This window comes from Thunnus thynnus, chromosome 15 (assembly GCF_963924715.1).
Source record: "Thunnus thynnus chromosome 15, fThuThy2.1, whole genome shotgun sequence".
NCBI lineage: Eukaryota > Metazoa > Chordata > Actinopteri > Scombriformes > Scombridae > Thunnus > Thunnus thynnus.
In genome coordinates, this window is record NC_089531.1 from 12,095,220 (window position 1) to 12,111,662 (window position 16,443).

The following is a 16,443-nucleotide window of genomic DNA, read 5'->3' on the forward strand; positions in this document are numbered from 1 at the left end:
GCCGAGAGGGAGATTTGCTGAAGAGAAACACTTATTATTATCACATTTTTACTCTCAGCATCAATGGGCTTAAAGTATCTCACCAACACAGCTCTGGCTTTGTGTCAGCTCTCTTACACAACAAAACCCAGAGTGCTTGTCAAAGGCAATTTACCAGTTTTACTCAGGGCAAGATTTCAAAGTGTTGGCTTGGAAGATATATTCTGGAAACTGTGGGTCAAGAATTTCCAAAGACAGTTTATCTTTACATGAATTAATATATCCTTGGAGTAAAACAACAAATCAAATTCCAATTGGCTTTGAAGCGTGGAGTGCTTGTATAAAGAAAACACAAGTTTCGGAAATCCAACGAGATAAGAAAAGACTGATGAAGGACATGACTGTGTGAAGAATGTTGAAGTAAATAATTAGCCTTTAGTGGATTTTCAATAATTAAAAGATGACCAGGAGATGAAACAGCAGTTTGAGAATCACATAAAATTCCACGAATAACACCGTGACAAAGGCGGACAAAAACCGTTGAACAGCGAACAGGAAAAGACAACAGAAAATCTGCTTTCTTTATTTTACACTGCTTTGAAAACTTTAAATTGCTGATCACTGTTGACTGTAGCTGAACACAATAATGCTTCTCAGCTGTTGCAATAACTACTGTATGTCAGAATGGATACCATTTAGAAAGACAGATTGGAGTACAATCAGTACATTGCTTTTGTTTTTTCCAACTGTGACTCATTTTACCAGATTATTCTGATAGTTAAACATACCGTAAGTTCGCGTCATTATTACACAAGAATGATAAATGACGGTAAATACTCAAGAAGTCGGAAATGCATCATGTGTAGCAGGAACTATGATTAACAATGGTGATGTTAATCAAAAACAAATACGATGTAACATCTGATGATTCCTAGCTGCTATTTAGTGTCATAAGCTATAAAATACAGAGGCTGTTACTGGCTGTTTAGGGTTTAGCAGAGTTACTGCTTGGATTTAGTCTATTGCAACCTTCATTGTCGTTTAACTTGTTTTGGTTGTAGCTTCTAGCTGTACCCGACTCAGAGTTTTGTCAGTCAAATCAGATTTGACTGTTCAATACGCAGATTCAACTATTTGTTTTTTTTCATTTTGGGACTATTGGGCAATAAGAAAATCCATTGGCATGAGTTTCAGCAATGATTTTTTAGTCATGGGAGCATATTTTTGAGGATTTTAAAAATCAATAAAAGACAGCTGCGTATGGTGCAAGATCTGAATTGCGGCTTATTTGAATTGCCAACATACTTGACTTGAAGAATCTCAGTTGACCGAGGGGTATCCGACAGATGACTCGACTCATTGACTTTCAGGGGGCAGCTCTAATTGCTCCATTTATTTTTTCTAAGCGTGCAAATCTTACTGATTGTGTAATTAGATGACAACTTATTACATCAGGCTTTAAATACACACAGATTGCAAACATAACCTGAGTGAAAGGTGCAGAGCAGGTTTGTCCGGCATTTTCCTGCACGTAAATCTGTCCCACGGAGTTTACATAACTGAAACAAAGCAGTGTCGATCAGAGTCAGAGAGCTCTGGAGTTACCCACCCAGTCACGAGGCAAACATGTCTCGTAAACTGACACATCTTGTATGAAGATTACTGAAAAATAAAAGGAATTAAGGAATCCACAACACCACATTGATTAAACGAAAATATTGAAGTAGACCATCCACTTCAGAACAGATGAGTTTCATTTCACTATTTGAAATCATGTTTCAAAGAAGCTCACAGGAAGTTAAGAAGCCGGCAGACGGGAATCGGAGGCTTCTGGGACACAAACTAATGCAATTCTTTTCAAAGGCTGAAATGTCCTATATTTTGCATGCATAGTTTCTCTGGTTTGGTGTAAAAGCTTTAACACAGCCCCACCCAAACATCAGTCATTATTTAAAATAAAAGGAGACAGATGTTTCTTTTTGTTTTGACAGGTTAGAGGGAGAGTATAACTACGTGCTACACTGCAAATCCACTATGTAAACTGTTGGGCAAACATGTTTATGTGTTCATCCTCAAACAATGGGTCCAAAAATATATGAAATCATACTACTGGGCACTTTGCAGTGTAAACAAAACTGTGTATTCCAGCACGGAAAGATTTGCCAATCCTTCTCTAAAAGGAAAAATGTTTTTTTTTTTTTTTTTCATGGGCAAACCTTAAATTAAACTCCGAACTAGCAAACGCTATTCAAAACACAACACAGGGCGAGTGAGGAATGCTGTGGTTTGCAGAAGTCACACACTGCATATTGACAAGATTTCTGCAAAGCAATACAGTATAACAAGTTCAGCACAGTAACTATGGGGAACATGCACTATGTCTCCTACGACAGCTGAAATGTAGTGATGTGAAATTTGCAAAGCTTGCACATATTTCATCCTTAAATGTCTATTTTTCATGCCAGTTGTCAGGCATGCCTGTGTAGAAACTGTCTGAGAGTCTGCAGCCAAGAGAAATTCACTTATATTTAGCAACAACAGCAGAGTAGGGAAACTTCTCAATGAATGTCATCCTTCAGTTTTGTCTTTCATACAACGGCCAGATGCTGTGCTACATATTGATATATCAACCATTAACTTGTTATGTTTAGTTATAAATGCTCAATTACTGTAGCAGGCCAAGACAAAACAAAACAAAAAAAGAGAAAGAGACATACAAACCATCTTGAATCTTTACAGCACAGTTGCGAGCACACATTTGATATCTTGTTTGATATACTTGTCCTGTTAACAATCCAAGTTGACATTTTTGTCCAATTATGCTCAACAAAGCATAAATACAGAAAAAAAAGAACAGAAATTCTTTCACCTAAACACATAAATAATGCAGAAAAACAGATCTTCGACATGAACGTGGTAATAAATTAGTAATGTGATCGCAGCAACTTTGTCTGTTTCCCAAAGTCTGTCTGAGTCTGCAACAACACAAATCCAACTCACAGCCTTCTCTGCTGGTTTTCATTAGGCTGCGGTGGCTGTGACACTTGTTTTGTGTTCCTCGCAGGTTGTTAAAGTCATTTAGTACAGATCAACACACACACACACAAACACACACACACACACACACATTGCATGCATGTACAATGCACATTAGCAGAGCTTACTTTTGGACATATGGCATCAACTTAGCCTGGAGGCTTACACTACCATTAAGTATAACATGCCCTAACCTTCACCTAACCCCATTAAAGAGGACCAAAACCATTTTAGCTCACGCTGGATGCAACTTCACTGAAACCAAATTGGACACGAACATTTTGTCCCCAGTCAAGTGGTTTCAAGTCCAAAATTTGTCCTCAAAAGATGCTGGACCTCGAGCTCCACACACACACACACACACACACAAACACACACACACAGAGTTGGGGAAAGCATTAGGCACTGTCTGTCTGTAAAAGTGCAATCAATACAAGATGTGGAACAAAACAGTCTGAGAGATTTGAGATTCTGATGCATCTCGGTGGTCTCGATGTGTTCATTAATGAAGGATGTTTTAGTATTTTTGAGTGCATGAATAAGTGAATGACAGTGTATGTGTGTGTGCCAACACAAGCATGCAAACGTATATATAGTATCCACGATAGAAAATGTGGGTTTACATGCCAGAATGATGAATATGGGCTTACATGGCTACTGATGGGAACCATGATGAAGTTCCCAAGTGAAAAATTAGAATATATGTTTCCATATTGAAAATATATTGTCAGGATGTGAAGTGTTTTAATACTTCATGTGTATCACAAAATGCTTGCAATTCTTTTTTTCCACTGAGTGAGAAGTTTGCTCAGCTATCCTTGTTAGGACATTGCATTGACTTCCATTCATTGTGGACAGCCTAACCCAAACCCGGACCTTAACCATAACCAATTCATGCCTAACCCTAAGCTTAACCTAACATCAATTCACACCTTACCCACAACCTTAACCAGGACCTCAGAAATGACGTTTTGCCACATTAGGGTTGGGCTTTGGTCCCCATGAGGACTACTGGTCTCAACAAGGTTGGTGTTTATACCGGAGAAGGTCCCCAATGAGGTAACAAAAACACACGCGCACACACAGTATATACAGTACACGTCAGGCCCTCCAGTCCTGAAGGGGCTGATGGTCTGACATCTGGAAAGCAGCTGCCCTAACCTCTCCTCCTCTTCAGTCTAGCCCAACCTTTCCCTCTAGGGACTGAAGGCATTTCTCTGTCTACAGCTCCATGTTCAACGCCACTCCGCTATTATCCCCCTACTTAGCCCCACCCGCCTGAGGAACGCCCTCATAGTCTTTCCAAGCCTTAAATCTGGACTGGCTAAATTATACAGGAGAGACATTTTAGGGAACGGAGGCAAAGATAAAAAGGCCTGAGCCCTGAATCCAACTTTTCCTTCTCTCAAAGGTGTGCTTATCATGCCATTTCCCTCTCACTCTAACTCTTCCTCTGCCTTTGTAGTCTGGGAAGATAAAGAAAGCAAAGTGATGGCTCATGGCTGGCTGACTGGCGCTGTCGTTCTTGTTCTTCTCGCCCGGCAGATCTCAGATCAGACCTCGGCCCCAGGAACTCTGACAGAGTGGCTGTGTGGCTGCCTGCCACTGAGACGCAGGGCGCTGATCAGACATCTGTCTTCCACACACATGTACACAGGTGGCATCTGAGACAAGAGGCAAGCAGCAAGGCTTCACCCCAGTCATTATAACGCTGCCCTGGGATGCGTCATTCTGAATCTGTGCCTGTTTGGGTGCACGTACTCACATTTTGTCTCAAAAGAGGTGAGTTCTCAGGGTGTCATGAGTGACTCACAGACCTCCAGTTATAACTTGGCAACTTCAGGGAAAACAAGAGACTAGCAGCATGAAAGCATGGAACTCTTTAAGTGCACTCTGTAAACACATCAGTTTTACTCTCGTGGTGCTCTGATTCCAGAATCAATACCAGATCTTTGCCAGCGTACTATCTATGGGGATTTTTTTTTTTTTTGAGCTGCCAGTGAAGCAAAATCAAATTACTGCATCTCATTTGCACGGCTTATTCTTTCCACCTTCCTCAGGATCTGTCAAGAGAAGAGGGTTGGCTGTGTTTGTACAGAGTTTTAACCTTTTAGCATGAGTACGTCTCCTTAAGTTTTTGGCTTTAATGAACTACATTTCACCCCTCTGCTCATCTCGGAGAGATGCCAAGTCTAGAAAAGAAAAAAGGGGGTAGACATACACAGAAAAACACATGAACTGAACCCAAGCTGTCTCTGTCTATAATCTCTATTCTGGTCCAAGGGTGGGATGAAAACCCCTCTGCTTCCCCTCTCTTCAGTAAATCTACACAAGCCTGTCCTCCCTGTCTGTCTGTGCCGGCATGAGTAAGGCTGGATGGTCGTCTACAGTGTTGCGGTGCAGTGGGAGAGTGATTAACTGCTGTCTCACCTGCCTCAGGGTAGGAAGAAAAAGAGAGACAGAGAAAAAGATAGACAGACAGAGGGGGGGAGGGAAGTGTTAAGAGGTTGAGAGTGTCAAATTTAGAAGCAGAGAATGACAAAGAGTTTCTGTGCAAGGACATTCAGTATTTAAATGTGCCTAAAATAACGTTTGCTTCCTTTTACAGTTTTTGTTAATATCTAAATGGAAAGTAAGGTAATGAAAGTAAGATGTAAGAAATGAATGAAAGGGATGGGATGGGAGGAAGATGTGTGGAATGAATCAAGCTGTTGTGTGTCAAATTCCTCAAGAGGAAACCAAGAGAAGCCACATTAACATCCGTCCAGTGAGCCTGAATTCGTTTAGTCCATCACTACCAACATGTATCCTGCCTGGTCCACTCTCAAGAGACATTACCCGCAAAACATCCTCATATAAAAGAAGACATCCATACTTACAAAGTTAACTTCACACTAAAAAAAAAAAAAAACAGTCTGTCTTGGGACTGTGCTCTTTGCAAAACAGGAAATAGTCTATTTTCTTTTCAAACGTGTACCCACAGGGCAAACATATTCTTGCTGCTGGGAAGGAAAAGCGAGGGAGATCGTGGGTCACTCGGCCATGTTTTTTTCTTCACAGGACTCTTGGGCAACGTAACTGTGCAATACACTTCAAGGGGCCCCGAGGGGAGACAGGGGGCAAAACAGGAAAAAGCTAAAGGAGACAAGTTCATGTCCAAACCCAGCTTTCCATCAATGCTCTGACACAATGGAGACAGGACCAGTCACAGAAACAAGCTACTCCGCAGAGACACTTAAGGGAAGTGAAAACAAATGGCTGAGTGTCGACATGAAATACTGCCCTGTGGTTTGCTTTCAGATAATCACCCATTTCTATTATTTGCACATATCCTGGCCTTGTTTTTGCAACAGAATGACAAACAGAAGCAATGGTACATTAGTAAAGTGAAAGCTGATCCTTGAGACTTCTATAAGACGGACTGTGTGTGTGTGTGTGTGTGACACTTTTAGATTTTGTTCCCACATTAATGGGATATAAACGACACACACATCCAGTGAGTGAACTCAAGGTGGAGTTGGTCACTGCACTCCTAATTGGTAAAGTCATCAATGTGCTCGTATTCCTCAGAGGTCAAGCGAACTGCGGAAGCAATTTTTGTTTTTACTGTATTTCTAGAGGATACTTACACAGGCTCCAAAGGGAATTTCATCAATCAGTGTTTCTATTGATTTCCTTTACATGCAACAACCCAGGCTAATCTCTAATTTACCAAGGAGAAGGTAGTTATGTCTATTATTAACTAAAGGTCACAGTGATGTTTACTGTGTGTACAGTGGAGGTATGATGTTACTGACCAGGTACACTTGAATATCTTGTTTACAGTAGGCATCCACCAAACATAATTAAAACATAAATAAACATAAATTAAACAGCATACGTCCCTGCAGTTTACTTATAAACAGGCTACCCTAAGGCAAACCAATAGGATAGTAACTGACCCATCTCATGTTCTACACACTGAGTACCAGCTACTGTCCTCTGGTAGGAGGTTCACAGTCACTTGTTTTTTAATGAAAAGGGGATTTTCTCTGTTTTTCTCTGTTTGCCTAGGTACTTTTAGAACCTTGGTATGTTATTTATTATCACCTTTGTATATTTTCTGTATGTGAAATGTGGTTTTAGAACTTTGTTTGTTATTTATAAGCTCATTTGTATTTTTTCTGTTTATGAAATGTCTTTTTATGGCTGCAGCATGAGTGAAGAGCCCAAGACAAACTTCCCACTCTGTGGGACAGTAAAGTTAATCTTGAATCTTGAATAATTAATCATAATAAACACTAAGAAAAACTAACATGGGTGCTGAGAGCTGCAAGGTGCAATATTGATTAAAGGAATAGTTCCACACTTTGGGAAATATGCTTATTCTTGCCAAGAGTTTGGTAAGAAGATCGAAACCACTCCCATAGTTGTCAAGTTGTGGTTTTATGGGGGATTATGTGCGGGAGGCAGCGGCCTAATGAAGGCTCCCCAGGCTCACTGGCAACCTCACGCTGACAACAAGACCAAAACCACAAAATTGGTGTTTTTACTTTTTGTACAAATTAAACACATGAGAGATATAAAATGTTAATTAGTGAGCTAGTTAGTAGGTGGGCTTTGTTGACTTTGCACAGAGCTAGGCTAGCTGTTTCCCCTGTTTCTAGTCTTTATGCTAAGCTAAGCTTGTAGCTGGTTATAGCTTCAAATTTAACAGTTTGACAGTTGTGAGAGTGTTCTTGATCTTCTCATCTAACTCTCAGCAAGAAAGTGAATGAGCATATTTCCTAAAATGTCAAACTATTCCTTTAAAGAGTCCATCTTCAGGGGCTTTTTAAGTGTCTACTGTATCTACTATATCTAATAGAGTGTCTCTGAGAAACACACTGACTCCAGGCCTACTGTTCTCTGACTGTGCCAGTATTTTTAACCTCTCTTGGAAGAGGGGCAAGCTATACACTCGTATTCTTAAATTCAATATAGAGAGCTTAAACTGATTTTGGCCTGCACACTGGCTTGTTGTCTATATCATCCTTGAACTCAGCTGCATTACAGTGAGAGCGTGTCTGTAAAATTTATAAATGAAAATGTTATTTTTTGCAGATTTTATATATTCACTTAATCTTTCAGTAATGTTTTCTTCAAATTAATGATTAATTTATTGCCTAATTTATCCATTTACTTTAAGTTGCTCAAGATAAAAAGGCAAAATGTTTTGATTAGGTTTCAGTGGAGGTTTTGATGTCCCATGGTCTGAATGCTCTACGGGATAAGTATGATGAAACTATTTATACATGTAAACATTTTAAACTTTTCCACAAAATATAAGCTGTCAGCAGCTTCCATCCAAAACTACTGCATTAACTATCAAATTCAAAGGCTAACATTACCATGTAGTAATTGAGGCATCAAAACTTTTCTCCAACGTCTCTGATCAAAACTGCATAAAGTCACGGGTGTGTGATCATATCTTACCTCCAATAGCGCTACACCTGGAGATGATCTCCCACAGTACAAGAGCCATGGAGTAAACATCTGCCTGTTTGAAAGACTCGATGTTTTCCAGGTTGATTCTGGACTCCAAGACCTCTGGAGCCATGTACCTGGCTGTTCCCACCTGTGACAAAAGCAGACAGGGATAAAAAAGTTTTCCATGTCATTTAAGTCCTTGGTACCACCGACATGAACTGTAAGGGAATGTATAATATTGTTTTGTGTGGCTTAAACATGGTGCTTCAGGTAAGGAGAGCTGGCAAACCATAACATTTTCAAGCAATGACTGCATTTTCACAATTAAAGGGGAGTTGTTGTGAAAATCTCAGACTAAGTAGACAATCTTTGCAGTAACAGTTATTTACTTGCCTTGATCAAGTGGGCAGGTGGTAATTTTGTGCTGTAGTGAGATGTCATATTCACATTTATTTAAATCAAAACATGTTTAATGTTTAAAATAATTGGAAAAACAAAAGTAGCTCAGAGCTCGACAACTCGTTGCTTGTCTTCACATAATTACCACCTTGGAAAATGTGTTCAGATGCATTAAGGGCATTACAATGCATTAGGTGTGCTGAGCAGCAAAGGGTGATGCCTTTTCATAATGAGTCATTTTCATAACAGTCTGAAACGGCTCTGGCCTATTACATCAGCATAATGAGTCCATTAAGAATCAAACAAGGCTCTTTGTCTTGTGACTATAATAGAATGACAACCTAAGAACACCTACAGCACTATTTCTATCAGCACTGTCCACCTGTGGCCAAGATATAGAGTGCCAAATATTAAGAGATGGTGTCCCTGAGTGATGAAGGAGGATGATTAGAAATGAAAAGTTTGACTGATAGCGTGGCTCTTTTCAGTGTCTGATAAATATCATTAAAGAAATAAATGGCCGTGTCTAGTGTAGAGTTTTTTTTTTAATCTCTGAGAGGATCAAGAGCCAAGTGAATCCAAATAAAAACCTCTAATTTAGGATTAGAGAGCTTTACCTGCCCACTGTTGGCCAGCTCATCCACAGATAGAGAGTTATCCAGGCGAAGTGCGAGGCCAAAGTCACACACGCAACAGGTCAGGTCACTTTTCACTAATATGTTGGAGCTCTTAATGTCCCTGTGTGCGATAGGCACTTTGTAGCGACCGCATGTGGTGTGGTCGCTGTGAAGGTGCGCCAATCCACGGGCTAGCGAACCCCCGAGGAGCCACAGGTCATGCCAGCTGACAATATGGTGAATCAAGTACTCCTGAAGGTTCCCTCTAGGCTGGTACGCTGTGATCAGCCAGTACTGTCTCTGCACCTTCCTTTCCTCTGCTGTCAAGAAGTGAAGCACATTGTCATGTCTCAAGTCTGCGTCTGAGAAAATTTCCTTCTCATTCTTCCAGGAGGCGTACTCCTCGTATGAGAAAATCTTGACAGCCACAGTCTCAAAGCCCTGCTCCTCGCTGACCGAGGAGCCCTGCTTCAGCTTGGCTTTGTAAACTTCCGCAAAGCGTCCTTTTCCGACCTGAACGTCCAGCTCGATGGGCAGCAGCTCAGTGTTATGGTTGAGGTTGTTGGCGTGTGTGGAGCTGCTGTCCGAACCTTCGTCATCTATCATTATGGCGTGAGCGTCACTGAAGTCCAGAGGAAGACCTCTCTTGCGTCTGGAGGTGGCTTGGCGCTGGCGGTAGACTCGATAACAGTAGAAGGAAGTGATGACGAGAACAGCCATAACCAGAAGTGGAACCAAGCTCACTAAGATGACAGCCACCACCTGGGAATCTTTGTCTGAGGGACCAAAAGGTAAAAACTTAAGTAAGAGGATGTAGTAGAAAAACACAAAGAGCAAGACAAGGGGACAAAAAGTGGGAGATGTATCTTTCTCTTGTATTTTTCTCTCCGCTCTGTGAGAACATGATCTAAGCTCTTTGGAGACACTGTCTTTTTTCACTTGTGCTTTTTTGGAACCTTCATAAACATGTAACGATTTGTCTCCCCTAATAAAAAGATTTAAAACTCAAATTCTGTCTCTGCAGATTGTATCAACATCTAGCCAAGAGTAAAGTAATATTCTCTGAACAGCAGAGGAACCTGACTCTTCCCTGTGGAATGTCTATAAGCATAAGAAAGCTAAAGTTAGCGCCTGGACCATAAATGCAAACCGCTCCAAACCATGACCCAGTCAACCACATATTGTGTCTCTTTATAGTTTATGTCTGATTCTTATAATTTAGTAGGTGGTGTGTCTGGGAGCTACGGTTTTGGCAAACAGTGAAAGTTTATGCTTGTGCTGTGTTTATGGTCCAGTTTCTGAAGCTGCAGCTGTAAAAGACGTCCTATAAACAGTATATCTCTAGACACAACATACTAAATGAGAAAATCCAGTTTGATGACTTCTAAATTTAAGCATTTATATGTAGTGTTGTTGTTCTGAGTGAGCGCCACACAAGTCTTTCCATTCTAAAATTCACAGCTTCTACTTTACCTTAAGTTTTAAATTGAGTTAAAGACTGTGGTTGCAAAATGTGACATGAAAACAGGTTTCACTCAGAAATGTGTTTACAATTTAAGCGTCCAGATGGATGAACTAAAAAACAAATGAATCTGTATTTAGAGGCTAGCTGTGAGGAGCAGAGGTGGTTGAAATGAGGGAGGACGAATCTAGCTGACTCCTCAGTCAGGCTCACTGGTTCTCTCTTTTTTTTTTTTTTTTTTTTTTAAACAGGAAACCACATGTCTGAAATCCTCAACATGGCCTCAGCCAGTTTGTTTTGATTTTCATAGAGTGAGAAACTATTCCTCACAACAAACCTGTCACTGTGCCTCCTGGCCTCTCTCAGACAGTTTGGGTCAGAGCCTCACTTATAGTATGAAATATTGAATGTTCAGGAGAAAATGTTCTATGAGTGGAAGAAATTGTCAATTTGATGACCGTGATGCTGGTTAAACCGCCTCAATTTAAGTTTTTGCCTCAGGTCCTACCTGCTTTTGTACTGAAGTTCTGTTTGTAAACTTAACAAATGTCTTAAAATTATATTACATAATGGCTCTTAAGGTGCGGTACTCCTAACAGACATTCAACAACAACTTATTTTAGTTTCATTACATGACAAAAAAACTCTCCAGCTCATCAAATTATCTATGTAAAATGTATATTATGTATAATGTGCGGTCGAGTCAACCTGGCTCTCTAAACATGGCACACTTTTGCACACTTCAATCTGTGATAGCTTCAACTATTCCTGCTAGTTTTAAGTCTCAGTCCCCAACCATGATACTGTCTCTGTAGATCCTTAAGAGGCAACCATGCACCTGAAACAACAGCTGACATAACATTTTTTAATGCAGATACAGATGAAGTCATCATTAAACGTTAATTAAATCATTTAGATTTAACTGAACTATTTAAAAGCTTTTTCGTTTATGTGTCTAACATCACAATCTATGTCTCCTTTTTTACCCTTATTGGTATTTTCAATCGTATTTGTGAATGTATTCATGATAGTATGGTTAAAAACACTGTAAGGCCACAGGGCAGTAGATGTTAAAAAGGGTTTACTGTTACTATAGCAACACGAGCATATTTAAACTGGTGTATATTTCCTCTAACTCTATTAAATACTGAATTTGATATGTTTATTGAATTTTACTGAAACATTAATTCATCATAACCCTTCTCTCAGAGGTGCTGGACACTGGCTAATAGATTAAGGGGTACAGCAGTTTCACTTGAATGCTGAGGCTGAGTGGTTCCTTTTCAACATATTTACTGTACAGGTATTATCGCCTTGTATTTTTTTTATTTCTACTGAAGCTCCTTCATTATAACACTGTCTCATGTTAGTCAGTGTGCACAGACATTCTCTAGAGTGAGCGAATGTATTTCCATGACGTGGTCTGCACTGTGCAGATGCTTTCAATTTGGCTCTCTGTGCAGAGCCAGGTCTCGGAAATGTACCTCGGTGTTATTATTGCCTGGATGCTGTAGTCAAAATACATCTGATTCCAGGGCCAATGTTGTAACTGGAGCCTATAAGCCAGTGTCTGCAAAAGCTGTTTGTAATCATGTATCTGGAGAACATTACAGTGCACACGTGTTAGCATTCATGCATGACGCCTTACATGACAAGCCGATAGGAGCTGGCATAATAATAATATTAGGTCGACCATGACTATGACGTTACCGTGTTATGTTGTGCAGATGTACAAACTGTAAAGTCACACTTCTTACATGCTTAATGCAGTGGTGCTGCATTATTGCTCCACTGTGAATAAGGAAGTACTGATGCAAGATATGTGCAGCAATAAGAGACTTATGTAACTTTGTGTAACTTAAAGCTGCACTAATCAATATTTTTATATCCACAACGGATGAAATAAATATGCATAATGTGACATGGGGGGCTTGTAACCAGTGACCCACAAGAGAATTATCACCAGACTCTGAAGTTCCCCTCACCTCTACAGGGCGTTTTAGCCACTTTACTGTTTTGTGTCACTCTAACCGCTCTCCTTTAACCTTGTTTCCATCCACAGAGGGAAACTTATTTAAGCAAATAAGTTCTGATGAACCCACTGTGTGACTTGAACTGCAGACAAAATTACATCTAGTTGGTTAACATGAGGATCGGAGGCTGCAGAATCAAAAAAATGTCTTTTAAATCACTTTTTAGCCTTTTATTAATATCAACCCTCTGTTTTGGTCTTACGATTTAATATATTTTATCAGTTCTGTTAGTTTATTTCACTCTTATCTTCTTTTATTGTTGCATTTTTGTGTTCTGTTTCACTCTCTGTACTTTTAGTTGCCTGAATTTATTTAATTATAGTGATGAATCGTTTGATCTAAATTTTCCCATGTAAAACACTTTGCAAAACTTTAAAAAGTACTGTATAAATAAAGTTTATTATTATAATTAATTATTATGGTTGAGCATTTTAGAGCTAAGCAGACAAATATTTCCTTCATGGGTAGGTGGAGACCAGATCAGAGCTAAATGGAGAGTGTATATCAGACAGATATTTATCGTGTCTCCAGAAAGAAGACAAATGAATGCTAATGTTTCTCTGTATCTGCTGGATGTGTGAATAATTGATCAATTAATGCTGCTTCAACTTACAGGGGTTAAAGAAGATGTGCTCGTTGCACTCATCCTCAGAGCAGGAACAGATAAAGAACTGTGAGCCCATGCCCTTTCTTTCTTTCATCTCACACTTGCTGTTGTTGTAATCCTCCAGGACCAGGCCGTACAGCTTGTGAGCTGGGTTGTGACAGATCGTATCGAAGGTGACATTGTCATCTTTCTTCCTCCTTAGAAAGAGAAAACACACAGAGAATACCAGTTTACTGGGTTAAGTTCGATTTTTAGTCTTTGTTCACAACCCTTTTGGAGAGTTTTCAGATATCTGTGTTATCAAGAAACAAGGTGATGATGGCATGCCCGCAGTCGTGCAAATAATGCAATTTTTCAGCCGCACAGTGATAAAGTAGTGACTGTAAATGGCATATTTGTCTCTTTAGGCAGTCCACAGTCTCAGCATTATGTAAATCACTGCAACTCAGAGGTCATGTTTACAAACAGCAAGATTTTTGAAATATCATTATAAACAGGAAACAACGAAAAAACCTGAACTTGCACAAATATAAATATTTAAATTTTGCTTCCCTGCTGTGCAGCGTTGGCCGTGTTCTTATGAGAAACATTTTAAAGAGGTGCTGCTGTCCGTGTGCCATTAGCTTTCTGCTAACCTCAGCTCATAACATGCCCGCTACGTTGCTAATATAATGAGAAACAGCAGCGCAGCCTTAAGCTTTTAACACCAACAGAAATCTGCTTCCTGCAGCTTCCTGCTGCTTCTCACATTCAGAGTCAGATTCAGTGCTGATGGGTGGTTCGGCACTCATGTGCTGTCATAATCCAGCCAACTGTTTTCACCAGAATGCTGACTGACAAAGTGTTCAAAGGAAAAGGTCATCTCAAGGAAGAAATTTTTTGGCTTCAGGGAGGAAAAGATGCCCAGTCTGCCTAATACAAGAGAATCCATTGTGCCCTTTTTTCCTCACATATTTGTTAGAACATGTAGTATAATAGTATGATAATAGGTGAAAGCTCATTTCACTATAATTATACTTAACTATAACTATATAACTATAACGTAATCATAAATGTATGCCCCCTGTCTTTCATTAAGCTGAGAATGTGGTTTGGAAATACAGGTGTCATGTTTGAACTAGTGGACACTCACCAAATACTGACACACACATCGTCATCATCGGGGCAGATGGACGTGATCTCACACCCCACCATGCAGGTCCCTTTCCCAGGACAGCTGGTTGCTCGTACGTCACAGAACTTGCAGAGCCTTTTTAACTTCATTATAGTAGCCTCTGGAGAAGACAGAGGAAGTAAGAGAGAGGAAAGACAGTTCAGTCTAGTCAGTAAAAACATAAAACAGACTTGAGACCGTTACCTTGTATGCAATTGGATACTTAATGGATTGTTTAAGCAGTCAAAAGTCATTTGACATCAAAACGGTTTCACAGATGCAAAACACTTTCATCGTGATCAATAACAGGAATATACATGATAGTTATTAGCATGAAAAGCAAGACAAAAAATTTATTTCATTAAAGAGTGCATGTCTTTTGGAATCTGCCAGTAAGTAGAAGCAGATATTCAACATAACCACAAGAAAATCTGGACTATTTCTTCCTAGAGGGGTGGACAGATTTTCCCCCTGTGAAGTCTGAACAATAACAGCAGCGCGCAGTGGCATCCACCTCCTTTGGTCTTGTTCAGACTTGACTTTGCCGGCAGGCAGACCCATACCAGTGAGACAGACAGGATTGTGTGATGAGTGCCTGTGGGTTTGATAATCATCTAAGGAGACAACTGCCAGACAGACAAGAACAACAAACAAAGGAAACACGGATGCATCTCCTTGCTGAGAAGTCTCTAATTTGTCAAGCCAATGAGTCGGCTCCCCATCTAGAAAGGTGTTGTGCCAACTCTGTTCATGAATATAAAAGAAAAAAAAAAAAAGGACACCATTGTGTATCAGCGTCTATGAATGTTTTCAGAGAGAAAAGAAATGTGTGTGCGTGTGCGTACGCGTTGGTGAATATTTGTATTCTGTAGAAATTCTCCAACTGCAGTTAGCAGCTTGTCCTTCATCACGAGCAAAGGCTATCTCTGATAGAAACGAGATAGACAGCATGCTTCTGTTTGGCAGAGGAAAGAGAGATGGAGCAACAAAGAAGGTGAACAATCCCTCCTCTCCGCTCCTCTCTTCTATGATTTTCCTTTTCCTACAAGGGAGTTCACCGACATTACCACCACATAAAAGTAAGAGTGGAAAGTGGATCTCGTGGATTTAAGCTGAGCTGGAAATCATCCTAAAAGAAGATATTACAAATTTTTCCAGCATCAATCTAGACCCAGTAGTGGAAACATCATCATGTCGCTTTACAGACAATCATACTGGAATTTTTTTATACATAAAGAGTTTGTAAAAGTGTCACAATGTAGGGCCAAACGGTTAAGAAGATGATGTTGATTAGGCCACTCATTGCAAGTCTATTGAGTAAACAGAGAAGGAGAAGAGGTGAAAAAGAGCTTCAGCACTTCACTCCTTCCAGATCTTCAATTATGTTAGTTTACAGTGAGAACCAAATGACAGCGCTGCTACAGTTAAACCACATAACCACAATTCGGCTATAGACTGACTCAGAGTGCACAGGAAGTTGAACCTGTTCCGTGCACGAGAATATGTAACTTGTTACCAAACCAAAAAAGAAAGTGGGTTAATTTGTACCGACATACTGTAGCTCAAATAGTACCTCCCACGTACAAACAAACGGAGTGTATCTGTAGTCGTATCTGTTGGCCGAAGATGGAAATGACAAGACTTTGTTCAATCACATGACCACAAAGTCTGATGTCCTGAGCTGGGAAGTGTAAGTGAAAGCAAACATC

At 40.0% G+C, this 16,443-nt stretch overlaps 1 protein-coding gene across 2 annotated transcripts in view; it reads right to left on the reverse strand.

Annotated features, from left to right (window-relative positions):
- LOC137198714 (TGF-beta receptor type-2-like) overlaps positions 1-16,443 on the reverse strand; it is a 31,542-nt gene that overhangs the window by 2,647 nt on the left and 12,452 nt on the right. For both annotated transcript variants that reach the window (XM_067612608.1, XM_067612607.1), the window contains exons 2-5: positions 14,714-14,855; positions 13,588-13,778; positions 9,480-10,255; positions 8,470-8,611 (exon numbers count right to left, since the gene is read on the reverse strand). In XM_067612608.1, the coding sequence (XP_067468709.1) occupies positions 8,470-8,611; positions 9,480-10,255; positions 13,588-13,778; positions 14,714-14,844 (1,240 nt within the window). In that variant the 5' untranslated portion in view covers positions 14,845-14,855. The remainder of the gene's footprint in view (positions 1-8,469; positions 8,612-9,479; positions 10,256-13,587; positions 13,779-14,713; positions 14,856-16,443) is intronic.